Raw genomic sequence first — 24141 nt, 5'->3', positions numbered from 1 at the left:
AATCTTATTGTCAAAAGAAGAGTTTAAAGAATCGATATAAATTTTGAGCAAGCTCATTTGAAGTCAGTTAATTGAGTATTTATTCAAAAAAGAGAGCACGCTTGCTTAACAGCACACTAATAGGGACAGTTACCCTATATGTATATATTTTGTTTGGATCTCGTCTTTGAATTGCCAATAATAGCAAGTAAATACGTGACTAAAGAACATATGCAACGTATAAAAGTTATTTATTATATATAATTGTTTAAAAAAAATATATATATATATTTGAGTAAATTAAGTGTTAAAACAATATCAGCTAGTATTGAATGTTATTGTGTGGAGACCTCTGTACATCAAACATATTGTCAATATATTGTGTGATAAGATATATATATATATATATACACACATATATATATCTATATTCTCACATATATCTACATGTTTGTTTCGCCTCTATATTAGTAGTGTTTACATTTTATATTATTTATAAGTGAAGTACTATATTTATCTTTTGCCATCAAAATTTTGTCTAGAATTACAAATTTACAGTTAATATCGTCACTCCCTACGTATAATTACATAAGTGTCACATATGGGATTTTCAGTTTATTGCATAGTGACACTTAGAAAGTCATGTTCTTTATGGTCACCAAATATTAAAAAAAATATTCATAAATAAGGTACAAATTTGAAACCGAAAGATCCCTAACTATAGGGAAACATATGAAGCTTTATACTTTTAAACTGCTCTCCTCTAAAATTTGCGTTTTGGAGTTACGGGATTATATGTAGGGAGTGACGATATATGAATATCAGTTTGTGTTACAATATACTAAATGCAACGCTGTAAAATAAATTCCATGCAATTCTTATTATATAATATTATAATTATATAATTACAATTCTATAAGAATTCTATGAGATTTTTATATAAAGTATTGCTAAATACTTTATTTGTTTAGGACATGAGAGTATTTCAATCTGACATTTTGTTTCAGGATTTTTAAATTCAGAAAAGTCATTGCAAATCGAGAAGCATGCTACAATATGATACCATTTGACTATCCAATAGAGATAACAAAAGTATTGAATATTTTTATGTTTATTTTCTGTGATTTTTTTTCCAACTGCACTTGTGAAATAAAATATGCAAATGTGTTTCTGTGTAGGATGAAGAATGGTCAGACTGCCACATAATTGAAGGACACTTTGAATCACCTTTTGCTAAGCATCTTCCAGGGATAATGCCAGACAAAACCAAAACAGCTTACTTTCAGATGGTTTTACCATCTAAGTGGAGTTCCTATAAGATAAAACCAATTTGCTTACATCTTGCAGGAACAGGAGATCATGTATGTATTTGTCAGTGTTACTACTATTCTTCTTATTCTATCAATTTTGTTTCTTTTACATATGTACTATAGTGTGTTATTTTCATTTATATCAAAATATTTACATACATCTTCCTTATTAACTAGTTTTTTTGGCGACGTAGAAATCTCATTGCCAAACCGCTACTCAAAGAGTCTGGGATAGGATCGATATTACTGGAAAATCCATTTTATGGATTGAGAAAGCCAAATGATCAAATGTAAGAACATGTTCAAAAGTTTGTAAGCGTAAGATGTGTACGGGCGAGCAATATCTTGCAAGTGTTTTCTTTCACTGTGCAATCTTTGTGTTTTAGACGTTCCAGCTTACACAATGTGTGTGACATTTTTATTATGGGGGGCTGTCTGATAATGGAATCAATCGTTTTGTTAAATTGGTGCGAACAGCAAGGATTTGGCCCGTTAGGTCTTACTGGATTATCAATGGGTGGACATGTGAGTTTATATTTGTGCACAGTTAATATTTTTCTTATATTTTAAGCACTTCACTGTATAAATTGTGATGTTCTTTCTGCAGATGGCTTCTTTAGCGGCTACCAACTGGCCAAAACCGATATCGTTGATACCTTGTCTGTCGTGGTCAACTGCTTCACCTGTATTCACTGAAGGAGTGATGAGTGCTTCAATAAATTGGACTCTTTTGGAGACACAATACTTTTCGGACAAAGTATATCAGAACGTTCTCGCAAAAATGGTTAAAATTATTGATCCTGATGTAAATATATCAAATATTTGGAGTGTCTTCTGTTAGCAAATTTTCTTCTCGTATTTTTATTCTACATTTTTATTCTACTTTAAATTACTTTCAGGACGCTTTCTTAGCCGGCCAACATTTTGCGAAGCATTATCCTGCGAGCATGAAGAGAGTCGATAAGCTACAAAAAGATCTCAAAGAAAATAACAATGACAATAATAAATTTCATGTTAATAGTACAAATTCTACCAATAATGGTAACGACAATAATATTTCGACTGAGTACGAATCTAAAAATGAAAATAGCCAATTGCAACGTCAGATCGCAGAAGAGAAAGCGGCGGCTAAAATCTTTCCTCTAAATTTGATTTCCAACAGATTCAAACCAAAAGATCCCAATGCTCTTAAAGGTAAGTTTGTGTGTGTGTGTATGTATATATATACATACATATATATATGCTTTCATATGACTTATTTCCTTTATATCCTTCAGCTGTGTATGGTAACTCGTTGATTATGTTACGCGTTGTAAATAATATAAGTGTAAAAAAGAAACAAATTAAAAAGTAGTACAGTTTAGTTTTATTTTTCTAGCAATGAAACTAAAAGTTTGAATGTATTCAGATGTGTTTGTTCTCTATTGCCTTCGCATTTGTGACTGTCTATATAGAAACAGCATGTAAGCATAATTTTATTGTGATCGTTTTTCTTCCTGTAACAGGAGTTTGCTTATTGCCAGTGTCGAAGCATCCCCTGTTTTCAGACAACAAGTGGCGCGAGTACGAGGCGCTGCAATTCATGCGGGGTATAATGGACGAGTGCACGCATTTAAAAAATTTCGAAGTACCTGTGGACACCGAATTGATCATTGCCGTATGCGCAAGAGACGACGCTTACGTGCCGCGTGATCATTGCATGAGCCTCGAAACCATCTGGCCGGGGGCTGAAGTTCGTTACATCGACGCCGGTCACGTTAGCGCTTACCTTCTTCATCAAAAAGTTTTTAGGTAAACATTATTTATTTACTTTTCTAATTTTTGCACACAAATCTCTCAATATAAAGAAGTCTAACGCGACATATGCGTATTTTGCATTTTCAGATCAACAATAGCCGAATCCTTTCAGCGATCTTTGAAGAAGTATCATGTGAAGCATCATGAAGTTATTTGATGATCGCGATTGTACAACAATTTGTACAAAGTTGTTTTAAAAGATCAAACTTCTCTTGTAAATTAGATAATAATATAGTGTGTATGTGTGATGCACTTTCCGGTTTAATGACTGATCGTAATGTTAACGATTTCACAAGCACACACGGATACACACGGGTTTTAATTTTACATCAGTGCGACTAATAATAATCTGTCAGGAGAGAGTACAATCGCAAGTCAATTCAACGAGTGTAGAGCATATTAGGTCTGCGAATTAAAATCTTGTGATAGTTGCGCGCGCGAATCGAATGATTTTTATATAAATTTTGGCGCTCCAAACAATTTCACATATAATTACGTGATAAGGTTTCACAAACAAGAGTAATGACGATAGAAAGAAAAAGTTTTACACATCTTTCTTTCTTACTTGATTTCTGTTTTTAGCGTAAAACTTTAACGACAAATTGGAGAGTTTATCAGAATTATCTCAATTGTCTTAATTATTTCTAGAATTATCTCAAAAAAAAAATGTTGACGAAATTATCGCAGACCAGTGTGATCAATGTACAATTAATATCATATATTAATATCATATATATATATATGATGTGCATATATATATATGTATATATATATATATGTATATATACATACATGTATCAATACTGTTCCTACGTAAAATAACATATATAGCTGAAATTAGGTCTTTTTTGTATTCATATATATATATTACGTTTGTATAGATTTATATAATAATTTCCAGAGTATATTTTTGCAAATACGATAATTGCAATGCTCACATTAGTATAATGTACGTACGCCGACTGACGTATAGCTGACGAAAACTTTACACCATTGATAAATAGTAATTAAAGATTCATATACACCACTGATTTGTATAGAAAAATGTGATACGTAGAATACGCCATAATATGCAATACATCGATGTATGAAACAAGTGATAATATATTGTTAAGATGCATATATAAATATTAAATATACACATGAAGAATAAAACGAAGAGCAAGTTGGTTTTAAGTGAACAAAAAATCTTTTCGCAAAAATTAACTCACTTTTGATTGGTCGGTTGGCCGTCGCGACATTTCTCGCTGAGATGCTTGCGTCAAGCTACTTGTGATTTTTTTACTTTATTTTTTGTTTGGTTTTAATAAACATTCACCCAAGTCAGAGATTAATTGTCCGATGCGATCTTCTTCGTTCCAAGTTTGTTTTCCAACGATAAGAGTCCGCTCGCGACGGTCGATCGAAAAATTCGGACAAAAAGAATAATACGGCAATGACGCGACTGCGGGGAAGGAGAAGGGGGTGTTTGCCATCTCGGCAGGACGTATTTGAATTTGAAAAATGTGCGCCTCCGTCGGCAAATCCATGAAAAAAACAAAAAAAAACAAAAGTCAAAGATAGGAAACTCACGGTCGTCGCACGGCGACCAATCGCGACACCGCGCGAATACCCCAGAAATTCACCGTCACATCCAGGAAGTTCGGACGCGCCATCTGGCGCGCGGTGTGAGATCCGATCAAACCGGAAGCCGGGCGGCCGTTCGTATAATTCGCCGAGGCATCGCAGCACTGGCCACATGTCTCTCGGTGGTAACGCATCCGTTTCCTCGTGGGAAGTTGCAGCGAAAATGCGCCGTGTTTACGTAATCCGCGGTAACACGATGTTACGCCGGTGCTGATAGAACATGCAGGGAATCTAGCGCGGGAGTTGTTCGCGGCATTATCGAGTGACGTTCCGTCGCGAATTACAACACGAGAACACAGGGCACATACAGTGATAAATAGTGCGTTTAGACCCCCGGAACGGTGTGTGTGCCGGAGAAGACCGAGGCAGCAGTTGCGTGCCCGACTTGTACGGTAGCGCTGCTTGCGACAAGTCGCGCGTATGGTGCGCGTTCGCACCGCACTTCGCTTGACCGTACGCCAGCCGGGTATTATAGTTTCGCGACACGCGACGCCGTTATTTTCGTAATTGTCGCGTGGTATATATATATATAAATATATATATATATATACCGCGGTGTCGCTCCGCCACACACGCGCCGGTAAGATTTGTCGCGTGCAAAAGCGCCGAGTCAGCGCACGCTCCGCGAGCCACGCCGGAAAGCGCACGGATAGACGCAAATCCGAAAGAGAATTTTTCGCAACAACGTTGTTACGCGCGATTTCGCGTCGAAACACCCGTTCGGATGTCGCGAAGAGAAGATCTCGAAGAGTAATAGCCCGTGTGTGTGCTTTGTCCGCTTTGAGTGAATCTCCTCTCCCGGCATATGTGTGCGTACGTGCCACGCGCGTGGTTTCCAGAAAGAATCCGAACACGACCGACGTGTGTGGCTTATCGGAGCGGAAGTCTTCGGACCGTAACCGCTCCGAAGTATCTCGCCGTCGTGCTGTCCTCGCGTCGAAGAGAACGACCGACTAACCTTTCCCTCTCAAGCATGGGACAGAGCACGTAGCAAGGACGCGAACGAGGTTAGTTTGCCCTGTCGCGTTCGCGAGTCATTGTTTGTACTTTGATTCTCCGTGAACGAGGGAAGAGATATATCGGATCGCGCCCTCGCGAGAGAGCGACGTCTCGTGGTGTTCGGGAAACGACGGTGACATCCGTCTCTCCGCGAGTCTCGAGAAGATCATCGTGCTTCCTCAGCGCCGCGATCAGAGCGGACCTCGTGTTTTTGTTCCTCCCGACAGCGTGCGCGCCGCAAGATGGCGGCCAAGCTTGCCAACCAAGGTGGCGCTCGGAGCGCCAGTGAGAGGCAGGAGGCGGGGCCGTGTCAGTCCTACGCCAGTGTGTTAAACCCGAAGGGTAGCTCTCAGAGTCGGGCAGGTGCTTTCAAGAGCAACAATAAGGAGAACATAGTCGATTCGTCGGTGTCGCAGCACCAACAGCCGCAGCAAGCGCAGCAACAGACCGCGAGTTCCGTGAAAGAAAGACTGGTCTCGAGTGTCGACCGAAAGTCCTGTCAAAAATTGTCGCGGGTGCATTCGGTTAATAAAACAACAAATCAGTCTGTGTCGAGCAACGGTGCGGAGAACTCTCGTGGTGATCGCGAACATTACGTGAACAATTCGTCGAGTATGCCGAGCGTGCGTGCGGAAAAACCGAACAGCACCGCTACCGCTAACAGAGATTCGCTTGATTGCTCTCGCAACGTGGACCGCGAGAATGCAAATCAGCTGAACAACGTGGACAGCAGTAACGGAGAGGGTGAGTTTCAGACGGTCGCTCCTAAAAGCGCCCGTCGTAAGGAGAAATTGCGCGAGCACTATCGCGAGAATTACAGGGAGCGTCACCGGCTGCGCGAACATAACAGTCGCCAGCAGCAGCAGCAGCAGCAACCACGTGGTGCCAGTGGCGTCGGAACCGGCGGCGGGGGCAGACGCGGCAGCGACGATAAACCGCATAGGGAGCGCGGCGACCGCAACGGTATCGCCGATCACGGTACGAAAGAGTCGCATCCCGATGGAAAAAGAGACGAGCAAAGTGTCGAGACAGAGGTTCAATCGACATCCCCGTCGTCGTCGGTCAAATATGTCGAAGCGCCTTTGCCGTCGGTTAATCCTTGGAAAAATAGGATATCCACACAGCAGCAGCAACAGCAGCAAGTTGTCGCGACGACAACACAGCAAGACAGTGTTCCGAGTGCATGCACTAATAGACAAAGTGAGAAGGAGAGGAGAGTGCCGCAACCGCAGCCGCAGCCGCAGCCGCAGCAGCAGCAGCAACAGCAGCAGCAGCAGCAGCAGCAGCAAAATGCAGCTGGTATGTTGAACAATGTTTTTGTTTTTTATTAAATATAATATGTATAATATATATTTCTCTATATACACGTTTCTCTGTTATATAATGTATATATTATATATATATATATATTTTTTTCTTCTTGTCTTTTCTTTTTGTATACATAAAATTGCTTTGAAACGTCAATTTTCAATTTTCAAAAAAAGCTTATTTTACTTTGAAAAACAAACATCCGTTCAAGCTATTTATAAAAAAAAATCAGATACACGACAAAAGAATAACTACAAAACGAAAAATTACGTCTGTGGAATCTATGGAATTCTATTCTTTGTTAATCTATAGAATCTTTTTTTGCTACCTGAAGAAAAGAGAAAAGATTTTAAGATTTATGAAGCATATTTGTGAGTCCATTATTTATCATTTCTTCTAGAAGAAAGGTAACGACGAATGATGGATGAAAAAAACTTGGAATAATTGTTTGAAAATTGAAGAAGAAAAATACTCTGTGAAAAAAAAAAAATAAAAGCAAATAAAAATACTATGAAAAGAAATATGTACGTTTCCTATTTTCGTTATTTAACTATGCGTGCATTGCTTTTTCTTTTTCTCTCATTGTTTTTTTTGTATTGAAAAGTTTGAGTTTAAAACTATACGTTAAAAATTGATCGTCTCGAACATAAAATATTATCCGGTACATTTTTTGGAAAAGATATTTTTGTCAAACATGCTACAGGTGTGTGCAACTTTGGTAATAAATTTCACGCACGATCTTGCACTTGGACTTCGGTCTCTCTCTCTCTCTCTCTCTCTTTCTCTCTTATCTTTCTTCTTGATAATCGTTATTAACGAGACTATTTTCGATTATATAATTCTTTATCTGCGTTACATGTGTGTGTGTGCGCGCGCGCGCGCGCACGTTTCTTTGATTAAGATCTTACACTTTGGTTTAAGGTGGTTGATTGTGAAATTTGAGACGTGTGCACGTAATATATCCGATTTCACGGAAAGCGTTGTCTAGAAATAGATTAGCGCGCGCGACATGTACCACGGAAGAGAATGAACATTTGTGTTTTTCTTTTTTTTTTTTTTCTTACACGCCTTTCTCACCGCGCGCGAATTTCATCAGACGAATTTCATCTCTCCTTGTGACACATTTTCGAGTTTTCTCGTTACATATCGATAATTGTGTCTTAATTCGTGAAGATAAAGAATTGTCGGTATACAGATTTTATATCAAAGATTAACCGAGTAAACTTTTTTTTACTAATTTTTTTATTTATTTTTTTTTTATCAGAACTCTACAATTTGTGTTTGCGTGTTTGTGTTTGATATCAATATTATATATAAATAAGATTAAAAGAGAAAGCTTCAACAGAATATTCCACGCGTATTTAAAAAAAAAATTGTGTTCAATATTTCTGCGCGCAAGATCGAAAGAGATCAAGTTTTGATTGCTTGCGCAATTGTTATCGCTGCTCGGATTCTATGGTGTTTTGTTCGAAGATAAACTTCCAAAAAATTCATGTATGTGCGCGCTTGCTAGAACGGATCGCGAGAGAAGCGTCTCGGAACCGCGCGGGAGGTTTGTAGATTACGAAACGAGGGGTGAAAATAGAAGCGCACACAAGATGTGTGTTGTGTGTGAGAGTTGAAAAATCGAAAAAGAAGAAACGCGCGTCTCGTTCACAGAAGGAGTCGTGAAATACTATACAAAGTAGACAATACATGGCGTATTTTTACGTACTGCTCGAGTGCTCGTTTTCTTTTGAAAAAGACTCCAAAAATGCATGAACGTTCGAAAAATCTTCATATGCATAGTTTTCATATCTTTCCCTTTAGGGAGCTAGCTTACCATTCGTTTCAAATACGACCTTACTTTAAAAAACGATTTCAGTTCGGGACTCGCAAATAATTTTGGAGAGTGTGAAACTTGTGTGTTTTTTTTTTTTTTTTTTTTTAGGAACTTTGCGCGCGTGAATAATCGTGCGCAAAGAGTGAACTGTCGTTTCGGCGACGGTTTCGTGCCGAGACATACTTCGGTAATATCGTGATATCGGGCGGGAAGGAGGCAACTTTATCTTGCCAACACACAGTTCAGACGTACGTGGCACCGAAATGTCCAATGAATCGCTGGCGCGCGCGACGAAACCGACCGTGTTCTCCTTCAGCAATTTTATATTTGCATACCGAAAGACTTTTCGCGGGGAACAAATCGTCTCACAAGGTGTTTTTTCGTCCGCGCGAAAACACCTGATGTTGCATTCCATCGAAACGAGTTTCTTTAGATACACGCGCGTACCTTGTACCTTGTGAATAGTTCGCGTATGTAACGCAAAAGTCAATCTAGAGATGCTGCACGCAACATACACTTTTTTTCTCTCTCTTCTCTCTTTCATTTTTATTTGTTAACTGCCAATAAATTTTTTATATATACGATGATGATGCATATTTTCGATACGACAGACGCGCCGCGTATGTATGACAACACGACACGCGCGCAGTCGTTCGTCGTCGCGCGATTTTCGGACGCTGAATTTGCCGAATCCGCGATCCGGTAAATTGCCCCATTTGTTCTCCGTTCGTACGGACGCGCAAAGTAGCACGGGAGAGAATGCCGCAAGGGCAACGACATTGACACTCTTTCTGTGTTGCAGAAGAGATGATGCCCCGCTAGTCGCGGCAGACGACGACGACGCTGTTACGAGAGAAAACGTTTATATAGGCGCGCGTGTTACTTAATAGTTCGCGCGTATGCACACACGAACGTTCACTTTCGTCCGCGGAATCGAATCCGGCTTATTGCGGTTCATCGATTAGATTTCTTTCTTTTTTTTTTTTTTTTTTTTTTGCGGCTTTTCGATTAGATTTTTTTTTTTTTTGCGTGTTTTTTTTTTCGTTTCATACAAGTGAACTCCGTGTAATAAATCTCTTTATATTTTAGAATTTATTTCAATTACATTAAAGAAAGTAAAACGAACGCGGCGGTTTCTTCCGTCGAATCAATGGTCGAGGAAAGCGTGGTCTCGAAAATTAAACGAGATAATTTTCTTCTCGTCCCATTTCCATGGGAATGACATTTGTTTCGGATTTGTCTGTCATTTGGCGCGACGCAGTTGGTACGAAAAGTCCTCGCACGAAAATCGCCTGCGATGTTTAATGAGAAAGAGGAGAGAGAGAGAGAGAATCGGGCGCGCACTTGATTCTTACTTGAAGAATGTGGACTTGGACTCCTTTACAGCCGCAATTGACCAATCGCTCTGACGCTCGTTTCGATCCACATTTAAAATATGTCGCGGAAAGTGAGAGTCGCGCGAACGGAAACCTGTTTCGGGAACGTTGGTCGGATTGCTAGGCTTGTCGCCGCGATAGGCGGGTTTAGAACGTTTCGATCGGCAAATATCTTTCGATTCCGTTCGTTTCAAGGTACTGCCGGGAGAGACAAGCGGCGTTAAATCGAAAGGCGTCGTCGATACGCGGAGCAGCCGAGAGATTACGCTGATTAATAAACGCTCGGCTGGAAATCCGAGAAAAAACAAATTGGAGATTGAGTCACAAGAGAGGATTAACGCGATAAGATGTGCTTAGAGAGCGTAGGAATATCTCTGCGTCCGCGTTTGACGGTGTTTTTTTTTTTTTTTTTTTTTTTTTATTTTTTTTTTATTTTTTTATAGACCACGTGAAAAAAGTTGAAGAAAATTGTGTAATTTGCATAACATTCTTCACAGCGTTTCAAATGTAAATACGACTAAGTTAAACAGTCGAAGTTGCAATATTTTTTCTAAGAGTATGTGTACGTGAAAAGAAAACAAGTTTTTTTTTTTTTTTGTATTCCTTGGTTTCTCCGTCTTTTCGTGCATGTGACATGAACTTATACATCCTGTTTTCTATTCAGAATATTTGAAAGACATTTGCAGCTAGCTCGGCTTCTTCTCCGTCTCTTGTTTCTTGGTGAACAGATGATGCAATCGGGAAAACAATTTTCGTTATTCGAGTCTCTATAATAACTTGTCTACAATAAATCGAACAAATTTTGTCTTGCTTTCTTGGTCTTTAAATGAATCTTTTGAGCCACTTTTGTCTTGTCACCGAATAATAAGATGTCAAAGTAGTAGTAACTTTCAAGATTGTTTTTGTCTCGATGTCTCTTGAAATCCTGACGTACATATGTAGCGAAAATTTCTCGTGTCATAGATTCGAAGTCGACGCATTAAGGTACAAAAAAACAAAAAAAACAAAAAAATCAATAATGAACGAAAAAATATATTGTACAATGTAATTTCATTGTTTCGAGGTAAGTAGAGTCGAGAGAGTTCAATCTCACAACAAGAGATATCGAGGCGAAAAAAGACGTAGTTTTTTTTTTTTTTTCATCGTGCAAGAGGTGCGATAATCGAAACGATTTGATAATCGGTGACAAAATTATTTTTCAAGATTGTGATTAAGAGCGATTCTCGATGGGACTTTTGTTTCTCGAACCCGCCGAGAAAAACGTGTAATCGTTAGCCGGTTTTAATAACGTCGCGTTGCTTGGTTACTAATTGATCAAACTGTCGGAACACCTTCCGCGATTTCGTCCCCCAAGTAAACACATCAAGCAACAAGAAATTCCCAATTGTTTTCAATTAATCGTCCGATATCTTTTTTTCTTTCGAACTTTTGCGGAAGTGTTTTGCGCGGCAAATTTTCAATACTCGTCCATTGTCGTCGGGAAACGATAGCATCTTTGGATTTTTTTTGTTCTTATGTTGTCTATATTAACGTTTTGTATTATTGTCTTTTTAGTTTTTTTTCTCTCTATTGAAATTTATTTTAATTTACATATAAATTAAAAAAAAAAAAAAGAAAAAGAAAACAGCTGAAACGAACAGATTTTAAATGTTCGAGAATAGAGATTGTTGGCCAACGCGCTAATAGCTCTAGTCGGGAATGTTCGAGTTCTCGTTGCGAACAGCTCCGACGTCGTCGACGATGACTACTCGCTTCTTGAGCCAGTCGACAATCAGTGGCTTTTCGACGCTCGAATTTGCGCCTTCGATCGCGATTACAGCATTTGGCGCTATGTCGATCGCGAGATAAAGAATATCATTCGCGACGTTTTCGAGGTGATTCTTTTGAACAATTGTCACATAATCACCCCTCCCAGGCTTCAAGTATATCTCGGGAGGGGAAAGAAGATGTAAACTTTTTCATCGGGTCTTTTTACTGTCTCGCGACATAAAAAAGGCTCGATTAAAGAAAAATTACTTAAATCTCTGTTTTATTTTATTGTGCGAATCAAAAGTTCTCTTTGCCGGGTCGCGATATCGTCGTCGTGTGTTCGTATTTGATCGGTCGCCAGCTGCGATACATCTGCGTCTCGCATCGTCGAAATGTATCAAGTTGTCGAAGTTTTTTCGATTTCTGCGTGACATCGTCGTTGCCCTTCCCCTCCCTTTCTTCGCTTCCTCATTATCGGGTCCTCATTTGCTGACGCAATTAAAGTCACAATTTAATTAGAATTGCAATTTGCGTGCGATACGAAGCAAAACGAATCGGATTATTGAACTTGATTTAGCGACGGCGCCAAGCGCGATCGACATGATGAAGATAGACGATGGCAAAAATATTGTTCCTAGACGTGAGTGTTTTTAACTCGTTCTCGTGTTGTTAAATGTGTCTCTTTTCACTGTTCCTATGATTGTTTACAATGCTTAGACATACCGAGCGATTATTGCCATCTATCAAACAACAATCTAATTAGATGTAAAAAAAGAACACACAAACATAACCCACGTTACATACACATATAATGATTATATAATTGTAAATATTACAACAAGCATTGCGGGGTAATGATTTTATATAATAACTGATAAATGAGACAGTAACTTCGTTCTGGTTTTTACATCTTTAATGCTCTAACTTCTATATCGTCGTTTAAATTACTTTAATTTTCCTTAGTTTTGCGAATCGCGTCTTTCTACAATTTTCGTTCAAAAGTGTTTCGTTTCCTTTTTATCTGCTGTCACTAGAAAAACTCGTCGTATGTCACAATCGGTCATTATATTTATCTATGACTCAACTAAATCGTTAAAGTTTGTGCAGTACATATGTATGTTCTAAATAATCGCATATATAAAGTAAAACAAAAAAACGTCAAACTTTTGATATTCTATAAATATTTGATAAGAGAGATTTTTATTACTCAGTCGTGACAGAACTACGTCAATGTGTTGATAAATCGTGTCACAACGTGACACATGTATTATCGCGGTTTTACGTTATGTCAGACAGACATGAAAATCGACTGATTTTTTTTTTTTTTAATACGCGTGACATGCGCGCTGCAAACGCATCTCAAAAGACGACTTCTCTTGAACGTCTTCATCTTTCGTCGATAAGAACTACCAGTTCTTAGGTCACAAACAAACAATTATATAATCAAATACATATATTATTTTTTTTTTCAACGAAAAATATTTTGTTTTGCGCTTGTTCTTCTGAGAAAAAAATAGTGATCGGTTGTTTATTGTTTTCTCGACGCCCACGATTCCCACGATTTGGAGGCAGTTTACCTCGATTACGATGTCGCAACATCAAAACATTCGCAGAGATTTCCTGGCAATGAGACAAGAATAAACGATCTCCGCCGTCAAAAAATTTAATTCGGGCAAAAGCCGTGGAATCTCTACTCGCTTTATGTTGCCGCTCTAGAAAGAGGAGGGAACAGGAACTCCTGTGTGTTTGAATTCCCTAAACTCGATTACAAAATTGTGAAAAATCATGTTGAGAGAAAACGTAAGAAAAAATGTGAGGGGCCTTATGGTTTCTCATACAAATGTACAAAACGTGGCTTTGATTATATAATTCTTTTGAATGAACGCGATGATTAGGGAGCAATACGGGATAAAAACAAGCGTGGAAGAATTTATTCGGTTTATTTCGCGTGTGCAACTTTTTGATGGCGATTCGCAAGCTCGTCAGCGCGATTACAGTTAACGGAGCAGATAAGAAGAGCGCAAAGCAAATTGAGTAAAACTGTATGCAATCGTAATTCTCGCAAGTGAGACACGCTCTCGAATAGCGAAAACACGCGTACATATTGCGATATATATATGTATATATAACTTAAATTCGTTATTCGCGTGTATAGCTGTCCGTGTATACACTTTATACGCGACGGCGATTTATCGCTTCGGTTTTCAGATTATTCACGCATATTATTTTACATATATCTTTTTTTTTCTTTTTTTTTTTTTTTATTACTTTTTAATGCGGCCTTGCCGTGCTCGAAATCGCACGAAGAGCGCGGTTATATGATTTCCTCTTCCCGTCCCGCCTCGCGTTGTCTCCTAACCGACGTTTATTGCGAGCGTGTGCCGACGACGGACGAAAAATGACTCCAAAAATGTCTTGTCTCGTCGAAAACAATACTGCACGCGAGAATCGAATTGAAAAATAAAAGAAAATCCATCGCGTCTTTTGGATCGTTCTTTTTGTTTCTCTCTTGGCGCACATTGCGCGGTCGCTCCACATTTCTCTTCTTCTTGCGGCGTGTGTGTGTGTGTGTGCTTGTGATGTGACGTCGGATGTTACCAGATAAAAATTAAAAATATTCAAGAAACACACATGCGCGCGCGATAAAAGATTAATCGAGGTCGCGCGGTTTGATTACAAAATATAAAATTTGATCGCGAGTGAGAGGATTGGCGATCTCGAAAAAAAATCTTTTACAACGCGAGCTAGACGCGCGACACACATCGTAACGAATCCCGTGTTAGTTCAACCTTTCGCGATTGCAACCGGTTTGTTACTTTTGCATGTGTTTGTCTTTTGCGGTGTTTTAATTATTCGATTTTTTTTTGTATCACATTCGATTAACTTTTGAGAGAGAGTGTCGTTCTGTGTTGTCAAACACAGAACGAAAATCACATCGTGCGGAATAAGTTGTGCGTAACAAAAGTTTTACGTTTTTTCCTTTTTTTTTATGTTTACAGAAAATGGTATCGAAGGCGGTGCCCAACCCACAATTATCAGACCGCCCAAAGACAGGAGGAGAAACATTCAAAGCGTACGTATTTTTTACTTTCCTCGTTCGTCTAAAACGTTTACATTTGTTTGAAAAAGTCATACTCAGTCACTTGTTTGCTTTTTGTACACATTGTGTCATAAATAAATATGCATGAAATATGTATTCATTTTTAATAAGTAAAAATATCTGTACGTGTATGTAACGAAGGTCTATTATTTTTTGTGTCGCTCCGATGTATTGTTTCGACTTTAGCCTTCGGAAGAGTTTTTCTTGCAAATCAGTTTTTACTGATCTAACGAGATCTCCAATACGTTTTAACTTTGTTTGTAACAGGCAAACAATATTACTGACATGGGAGACTGGCCCACTTTAGGAACACAAGCAGAGGTGCGTATATATATGTCACGTTATTAAGTATACTTGTAAATAATTAAGTACTTTATTAATTATTATCTTTAACTTTGTGTGACTAATTTGATACATGTGTGCATGATTTAAGAAAAATACTGTTGTAAGCTTAATACAGCGATAAGTGTCAGAAGAAATAATGAATTGTAATGTACATTACGCACACATATATTAAGATAAATTTTCCATTTTTTCTGACTACTGTAAACAATGCATTAGTCACGACGTCAGCTATTAGCTGTGACTAAACAGCTAGGTAGGGAAACATGCAAAAGCTAGATCTTGCAGACAATTCCTTTGGCAAATCTGCGAGTGTGTAGACTTTTTGCTAGATAAAATGTCGAATGTTGAGTTCATCTCAGGCGAGAATTCTTTTTATCGCCTGAGAAATGTTGAGCATTTGTACAAACGTCACTTTTTCTTATCTTCTTCTTTGACCGTTTTGTAATTGTGTGCCGTGTGTTGATTTAAGTGTTTTCTTTTTTTTTGAAGTTTTCGATAATTCTCGATATTTTAGAAAAAAGCAACGATATCTCCTCCGAAGCAAAATGGCGTGTTGAATGGTGAACCAAGCACGTCCAAGCAAGAGAGTAGCGCTAACGAAAACAAAACAAGCAAAGAAAGCAAGGATCCAAATCACTGCCAGGACGATAGTGACGAGCAGATAGACAACGGCGAAAAGAAAAAGAAAGCAAATAAAAACAAATGGGTTCCTTTCGAGATCGATCTGGCGCAGAGACGCGGGACTGTGCGCTCGTCGAGATTTCACAACTACAGAGATAGGAACGGCGAGGTGAATGACGACGAGCATTGGCGCGAAAAAAGTTATGACAGATCGACGGGTTATCAACGAGGACGAGGAGGCAGAAGTTACAGAGGTAGAGGAAGAGGCGGTCGTAATCGTGGCAGTTTTAGATATCGCCAGGATAATGAATACGCTAATTACAACGCGGACTATATGCAGGTAATGTGTCGATCAATGTTGAAGAAATTGAATTGTTAATTTCATTTGAAAATATTATAATATTATGTTTAATGATGTTAGAAAAACAAGGGAATCTCTCTGATATACTGATGCAGTAAGATAGTCTGAAAAACGTTTGAAATTTTTGCATTATTGTCATTTTGCGTATTGTGTTACGACGTTTAATGGTGTAACGTGTCTCTTTTGCAGGCCCATAAATACGAGTGCGATGGGTATATGATACCTTTCATGGGAACTTATTATTTTAATAATGTGAATTATATAGACCCTATTACGCTAAAAGAATATGTACGCAACCAAATGTAAGTTTTCTATCTTTTGTATACTTTGTACCCCTTTTGGTACGTGATTTTTCAATATCCACATCATTTCCTGTATACAACAATAATGTAATTTTTTTTTCGTTTTGCAGAGAGTATTACTTCAGCGAAGAAAATCTTATGAAAGATTTCTTCCTTCGACGTAAAATGGATTCGGACGGATTTTTACCTTTGCATTTAATTGCCTCGTTTCAACGTGTGCAAAATCTAACGACAAATTTAGAATTAGTGATGGAAGCAGTCGGAGAATCCGATAAATTGGAACTACAGTTCGAAGGCTGGGACGATTGTAGAGGATGCAAGGTACTATTTTACCATTAACGACAACATACTGTTGTGTTTGACGATCAAACGTGCGTTTCATAGCACATTTCTCTGAAATGTCTAACAAGCACTTATATGCGTGTTGGATGCGAGATTTGTGCCAGAGCAAATGGAAGAGATTTCGCGAACGCCATTAGAACTTGTCTCGAGCTCGATGAATGGAGTTTGAAAGTGCTCTCTTCACACGTATACTTATCAAATACAAATCGTCAAAGAGTTTTCTTCTCGCACGCGACATCACGAACTTCGCGATTAAATTTTGAATCGCTTTGTTTTTCAGATCAGGACAAGATTCAGTCCGAGAAGATGGCCTATTACGGATAATGTTGTCGGGTCGAGTATTCCGGAACAACAATCCGTGTTATCCGAAAACAAAATCTCACATCACCCAGTCTCAGTTCCCGAAGTCTCAACCACTGAAGTCATATTTCGTCCCGCCGCACGACCTTTGATCACGATACCTGCTCCACCAGTTCCTCGCATTCTTGATTCCTATCGGATCGATTCGATGGGGAATAATGTTCAAGCAATTGAGGATGTGGCGTATCATAATGGAATAGAAAGCGATTTGCCAAAAGACTTTTTAAATCCCGACGTACCCGAATTTGTTCCGCCGCATACACGCGACGAACTCGACGAGATTGATAAACTGTTTCGGATAAATACAGATTTACATAAATGTAATCTCGCTGATGAAAGTAATGAAACACAGAATGCGGTTAATTCTGGACAAACAAACGAAGACGCTTCCGAACTGACAAATAGCATAGCGACGCCTTTTCATCCTAACAACAATCTTCCTGAGAAGCTAGATAATAGAGCAGATGCAACGGATTCTTCCACTTTGAATAGCTTAGCAGGAGAACAAATAAACGGAGAATCAGATTCGTCAAGCGACAATGCTTGGCAAGAGGTCATTATTCCTGTTATATTTTTTAAATAATAATTCTTTTAAGTTCTAAAAAGTGCTTGAAAAAAAAAAAAAAAAAAAAATTCGCGAAAACAAATTGTATTCGTAGGTGAGGAGAAAACCTAAACAATCGCATAAAGAGAAATCCGAAGAAAAAGAAAAGGCGGAAAAGAGCAAGAGCGAGGAACGAGAGGAATTAGACTTCCAGTTTGATGAAGAACTAGATACGCCACCTCCGACTGGCCGACATAATGCTTTCTCGGAATGGTCTGTTCCTCACAGTTAAAACCTGAAGTAAAACTATTGACCTTGGCAAACAATAACGGAATAACACGTTCTTCGGAACAACTTCTTCACTTTCGTTCGAAAATTTACGAATGTTCAAATAATGAAATGCGTATTTCAGTTCGATTTTGACAGAGTATTTTTTCTCTTTTTTTTTCTTTTTTTTTTATTTGTGTAAAGTTAACTCTTCCGATAGCGGAAGATTTTTAATCTAAAATTTTAGATGGTATATTAGTAGTATATTTAGTAGTATATTTAGTAGTATATTTAGTAGCATATTTGGACAAAATTTTGTTCCGAATGTTTTTAATAATCATAAGTCAAAATTTTTCTACTAAAGTCCGCTATTGGTGGAGTTAAAGTAGTATTTTAATGAAACATTACACATATAGAAACAGACACACAGGACTTACAACTTTATATACAGATTATTCGAATAATGAGATTTGTTATACCTAAATCCACTTTTGACAGTTTGATTTTTATTTGTGTGAAATTAAAGTGATCTTAATGATAGCATACAAAAAGACAATTTATGTGTATATACAATGTTAACACTCCTCTAAAAAAAAAACTCAGCACAATAAGTCCCTTTTTCCACAATTCTTCTCAACTGTTTTTCCTATTAACATATGTCTAACGTACTTTTAATTGGAACAAATTTGATTTTGTATTTCTTTTGTGCGTGTGCGTGTGCGTATGCGTATCAAGCGTGTGTATCAATGTGCAACAAGTTGATACAAATTTTATTTTCAAACTCAATATATTCAAATATATGTTATATTTAATATCTAAATTAAGTATTATATATTAGTATTATTAAACTAAGTAACAAAAAAAAACACTTGGTATTTTGAATATGCAATTTGGTAAGTTTCAAATATAAAAGAAATAATAAAATGTAAATTTCTGTAAATTGTACGACTATTAAATATTTTTTGAAGTATTTGAATTTTTTTTAAATCGAAATTTAACGCGAAAATTATTGTTCAGATGTTTCTGATCCAAATTCGTAAAACTTTGTAATTCCTTACAGGTCCGAAGATGACGAAGAACTGCGAACGTTTAGGACTGACAACGACGACGAAACGCAAACTTACAAATCCGAAAATGATGAGGATTACGAACTATCAGATAGAGATATTGATAAACTACTGGTTCTCACACAAACCAGTTTGTTGTCATCTAGAATTCCCAAACATGAAGGTTATGATAGAACGGGAATTTGGACTACAAGGGTAAAGATAACTCAGGAAATGGAACAGCGAATTAACGACGGATTACACTATTATCAAGAGGAATTAAAGAAACAAGATTCAAATCAGAGAGTATGATTCTACATTTATTTAAAATATATATATATATATATATATGTAATTTTGAAGACTCTAAAATATTAGTTATATATTGCAATCGCAGTCGTAAAACAAACCAATCACAAACCAGCATTAGATTGTGTTAGCAAATCGCCTTGTTTGACTTTTACGATTTTACGCATACAATTAAGACTCACGCGCATTTTATTGTTTTTTAAAAAAAGAAAAATTAATATTATCACAGTATGGTTCTTCCTCGTCCATTGGAAGCTATAAGATCAACGTTGTTAGTCAGGAAGATTTCGAAAAAATGGCACCAAAAGTTCAGAGAAAAGCGAATCCAGAAGTGCCACCTCCACCACCTTCCGCTATAGACGATATAGAAATTTCTCAGTCGGCCGCTTCTTCGTCGCAGGTATGTATTTCACAAGTTTTGTCAAATCCATAATCTGTAAAGAAACATTTACATAACAAGAGATTGAAATCGAACAGCATTCGAACACAAATCAAGATAAAAAGGATCACAGACCGGAAAAAAACCACTGGAACGAAAGATCACGAGCGAAGGGAGGACAGAGAAGCGTCGCGCCTCGTTTCTTCGCTGTTACGAAAGATAGACCGTCCGTTGATCCGAAAACACCGCGTAAAAAGAAAACTCGTTACAGCGCCAATCCTCCTGTGGAGCATCATGTAGGCTGGGTTATGGACGTTCGAGAACATCGTCGTCAACGAACATATTCTACTGGGTATGTAGAATTTTTGTTTTTTTTTTTTTTTGTTTGTTTTACAAGTGTGGAATATAATATGATGATATATATGTATTATATTTGTCTTCTTTTCCCGACTAAGAAAATCGTGCAGAAAGATTTTATAACTGAATGACTCTGATTAATAAAACCAAAAACATATGATTTAATTATTTGCGTCTACATTCTTCAATTTTATACTTTAGGAGCAGCGCCGGTACAAGTCCAAATGAAGGTTATCTCGCGAACAACTGCGGCAGCATGCCCAGTTTCGTCGAACATCCGAGTCATGCTCTGTTGAAAGACAATGGATTCACTCAATTGGCATATCACAAATATCACTCGCGTTGTCTGAAAGGTACGGTTCAGCACAAATATTGCAATATTGTATTTTCTCGATTCAAGCTTTATTGGTAAAATGATGAAAATCTTTCTTAATGTCTTCTTTTCCCGACTGAGAGAAATGTGCGGAAACGCTTTTATCTGAGACGATACAAAGTTGAACGATAGCTCACGATATTTAATCAAAATTGTTATTTATACGATGTTTTTTTTTTTTTTTTTTACAGATCGCAAACGATTAGGTATTGGACAGTCGCAAGAGATGAACACGCTTTTCCGTTTCTGGTCGTTCTTCTTGCGAGAAAACTTCAATCGCACCATGTACGACGAGTTCAGAATATTAGCCAAAGAGGATGCATGCGCGGGATATCGATACGGATTGGAGTGCCTTTTCAGATTTTACAGTTACGGCCTAGAAAAGAAATTTAGACCTGCGCTGTATGAAGATTTCCAAGTAGAAACGATAAACGATTATAAGAGCGGTACGTTTTTTTTTTTTTCTGATATTTCACTCGTGCACATTTTTGTCGTCACGCTGGCACAAATATAGGTTGTTTAGCTATGAGCACGTAGTTAAACGGTGATTTGTGCAAAAGTAATTGGGTTGTTCAGCTGACACCAGGAGGACATTTTTGTCCTGTGAATGGAAGTTTAGAGACAGACAGCACGATATTTTAAGAACATTCTCATTCATAAATTATTTTTTGCGAAATAAAATCGTTTTATTTACACCAGACTACTGCAAATAAAAAAAATAATCCTAATCGATGAATTATTTAAAACATTTAGGTCAGCTGTATGGATTGGAAAAATTCTGGGCATTTTTGAAATATTACAAGAATTCCGATCAGCTTCAAGTAGATCCTGAATTGCAAGAATATTTGTCAAAATACAAGAGTATTGAAGACTTCCGTGTAGAAGTGAGTATCGAAGAATTGCAAGAATTTTTTTCTAAATAAATGTTATGCAATTACACACGCAAAAACAAAAGAAGTGATTTGCTCGTTATTTTGCTAGAGAATCTTTTTTTTTCTCTGTAAAATAATACAGAGAAAAAAAAAAATTCTCTAGCAAAATAACGAGCAAATATTATTTGAGTTATTTTCCTGTATAGCCTCAAATACACGATATCTTCCAATCAAACGCACGAAATGCCGCGAAAAGGCGTCTCAGAAGCGTTTCCGAGAGTGCCGGCGCTGAAGACTTGCTGTCGAGCCGAGAACGCAGACTCTCGGGAGGCTGCAGTGCAGTTACACTGCCGATTCGGATTGCAAACGAAATGTACTCTGAAAATAATTTCGCGCAAAAATCGCGCTTAGAAACCGCAAATTTGTCGCAATTCCGAATCAGAGCCGGTTCCTTCGGTTCCGGTAGACTCTGTTATTCCCGACGGAGAAACGATTCCGCGCCGTCGAGCGGATCGCGACAAGATCACAACAAGCAACAGTCTCGAAGCAGACACAATTCCGGTTCCTACACGATGCCTCATGAAGCAAGCAAATCCCAAACCACTGCCAGAGAAAGAATCCAAACGAGCAAACCCGAAACAAGTAAATCTGTGGTAAGGAAGACCGAGGGTTCGTCTACCTCTCAGAAATGAACAGTTGAATGATTACAAAAAACAAAACAAAAAAATTAACAAAAACGCGCGCGGGTTTGCACCCGTGTAATTCGACGAGAAAATGAAAAACATTGATTCGCTTTTCAAAGAAAATTTGAGCGGTGTTCTCGTCAATTCTGACGGCAGTCAGAATTTATTTGACAAATTTATCTGAAAGAAAACAAAGAGAAATTGCATTCTCGAGGAAGATCGTAAATCTGCGCAATCTTGATTTGTTACCGTTGAGCATATAATTTATAAAAACAAAAAAAAACAAAACAAAATCTATATGATGATACATTTCACTTTTGGACGCGTGATTTAGTGTGTAAGATTATGTATTTACTTGATATTTAAAGTCCTTCGCGTGTGGCAACGGGTGGTCGCAGGAATTATTTTCATTTAACGCTTCTCACATTGCTTATATGGTGTGTACCTTACATTTTGAGGGCAAGCAAAGAAGTTTAAGCATGAATAATAATGAGCAATTGCGCCGCGGATATGTGAAAGCGATGAAGTGTATATATTCAAATTTTTTCGTATTTACGCTTTGTTTTTCATATTTTATGGCATATACATGTATATAAATATATATAGAGAAAAAGAGTGAACTCGTAAACGTAAAACGGTATCGTACGTGGGATGTGACGTGAATTACCGGACACTGTTTATCCGTGCGAGTGTTTCATGTACAAACAGTGAAGTGCTATCTTTATCTGAAAGACAACGTAGAGATGTAAAATAATAAGCAACAAAAGAAAAAACTAATCGCCTAACTAAATATATTGTATTTGAATACGCATAAGTTAAAAAAGATTTTTTTCGTAAACATTATAAATGGCATAAATCAGCGAAAATAGTTGTATAGGTATGAATCTATATAAAAACAATCGCGAGAAAAATTCGTACGCTTTTCTGATTCATCATGAGGTGAATAGAGGACTCGAAGTTATTTGTTCTTTTCTTTAGATATATATTGACACGCTTTTTATCGCGAAAAAATGGCGTCTTTTTTGTTGATTTTTCTTTTTTTCTTTTTTTTTTCTTAACAAGATATTTTTTATAAGAAGAACTTACACTCTCTTTACCACTGGGACGTACCAATAATGTTCACTTGTTGTCTCGAAACGTTAATGAAAATAATAGAAATTATAAAAATTTGTTATATCTTCTCAGTCTTGTTGAAGGCTCGCAAATGTGGGCGAGCTGCTTTCGTCGTTTAATGATTTTTGCTAGATTTATAGAACACTATACACTGTATGTGGATGATGTGAACGATAACATAAATATAACACGGAAAAATTAGCATGGAAAAATATTCTCGCGTCAAAAGTCTGAGTGAAGGTTTTTTTTTTTTACAAACTCATCACTTCCGAAACTGACTTTTGGAATCGAATTTTTAGAGGAAGTTACTTGTAAAATTATAGTGTAAAATTATTTTGTCAATCAAGTTTAAATACATACACACACAAACACATACACGTTTGTTTATACGTAACGTTGACTGCGAAATAATTAAAATTTTGCATTTCGAAAAGTAGAACAAAAATCGTTAGGAAAAAAAGTGATATTTATCTTATATATACATATATATATATGTATGTATATATATATATATATATATATTATATATATGTATGTAATAAGATATTTACCTAAACATATTTATTCCATATCGTGAGAAAAATTACGATATTCCGTCGAGATAACTTTGTAAATAGAAATAAAAAAAATCGATACGGCGTTAGCCGTGTGTTAGCCGGTCGGAAACAAGTTGATCGAAATTTGTCTCGATAATTTGTTCCTTCTTCTTTAAGCAAAATCCCAATTGAATTGATCAAGAGGTTGCTTGTTCTTTTTTTTTTCTTTTTTTTTTTTTTTTTTTTTTTATATTTTTTTTGTAAA

The 24141-nt window shown here is 37.4% G+C and overlaps 2 protein-coding genes across 4 annotated transcripts in view; both read left to right on the top strand.

Annotated features, from left to right (window-relative positions):
- Nucleotides 1-3863, top strand: part of LOC109853301 (protein ABHD18) — a 9753-nt gene extending 5890 nt beyond the window's left edge. Inside the window, exons 2-9 of one of the 2 annotated variants that reach the window (XM_020425250.1) lie at nt 987-1071; nt 1158-1340; nt 1467-1579; nt 1676-1814; nt 1897-2094; nt 2189-2483; nt 2837-3080; nt 3174-3863. In XM_020425250.1, the coding sequence (XP_020280839.1) occupies nt 987-1071; nt 1158-1340; nt 1467-1579; nt 1676-1814; nt 1897-2094; nt 2189-2483; nt 2837-3080; nt 3174-3243 (1327 nt within the window). In that variant the 3' untranslated portion in view covers nt 3244-3863. Of the gene's footprint in view, nt 1-986; nt 1072-1157; nt 1341-1466; nt 1580-1675; nt 1815-1896; nt 2095-2188; nt 2484-2794; nt 3081-3173 lie in introns of both variants that reach the window. The other variant, XM_020425249.1, reaches the window with a different exon arrangement.
- A 954-nt stretch (nt 3864-4817) lies between these two features.
- Nucleotides 4818-24130, top strand: LOC109853210 (la-related protein 1B). 2 transcript variants are annotated; one of them, XM_020425092.1, is made up of 15 exons: nt 4818-7010; nt 14966-15039; nt 15334-15387; nt 15926-16372; nt 16583-16695; nt 16806-17016; nt 17318-17950; nt 18057-18214; nt 19269-19560; nt 19793-19963; nt 20041-20294; nt 20501-20652; nt 20864-21118; nt 21426-21556; nt 21751-24130. In XM_020425092.1, the coding sequence occupies exons 1-15, from the start codon at nt 5954-5956 to the stop codon at nt 22234-22236; spliced, it is 4488 nt and encodes a 1495-aa protein (XP_020280681.1). In that variant the 5' UTR covers nt 4818-5953; the 3' UTR covers nt 22237-24130. The 2 variants fall into 2 exon arrangements, with proteins under 2 accessions (XP_020280681.1, XP_020280682.1); XM_020425093.1 differs by lacking the exon at nt 4818-7010 and adding an exon at nt 12105-12606.
- Nucleotides 24131-24141: the final 11 nt, after the last annotated feature.

This window comes from Pseudomyrmex gracilis, unplaced genomic scaffold (assembly GCF_002006095.1).
Source record: "Pseudomyrmex gracilis isolate BER0280 unplaced genomic scaffold, ASM200609v1 scaffold_45, whole genome shotgun sequence".
In the NCBI taxonomy this organism is placed as follows: domain Eukaryota; kingdom Metazoa; phylum Arthropoda; class Insecta; order Hymenoptera; family Formicidae; genus Pseudomyrmex; species Pseudomyrmex gracilis.
This window is presented reverse-complemented; position numbering and strand designations above follow the sequence as displayed.

What these genes read in the sequence shown, in the direction of transcription:
- LOC109853210 (XM_020425092.1), top strand. Translation starts at nt 5,954, where the DNA reads ATGGCGGCCAAGCTTGCCAACCAAGGTGGCGCTCGGAGCGCCAGTGAG. An exon ending in TCACTCGCGTTGTCTGAAAG is followed by an intron (nt 20,653 to 20,863) that starts GTACGGTTCAGC and finishes TTTTTTTTACAG; the next exon opens with ATCGCAAACGATTAGGTATT. An exon ending in TTGAAGACTTCCGTGTAGAA is followed by an intron (nt 21,557 to 21,750) that starts GTGAGTATCGAA and finishes TTTCCTGTATAG; the next exon opens with CCTCAAATACACGATATCTT.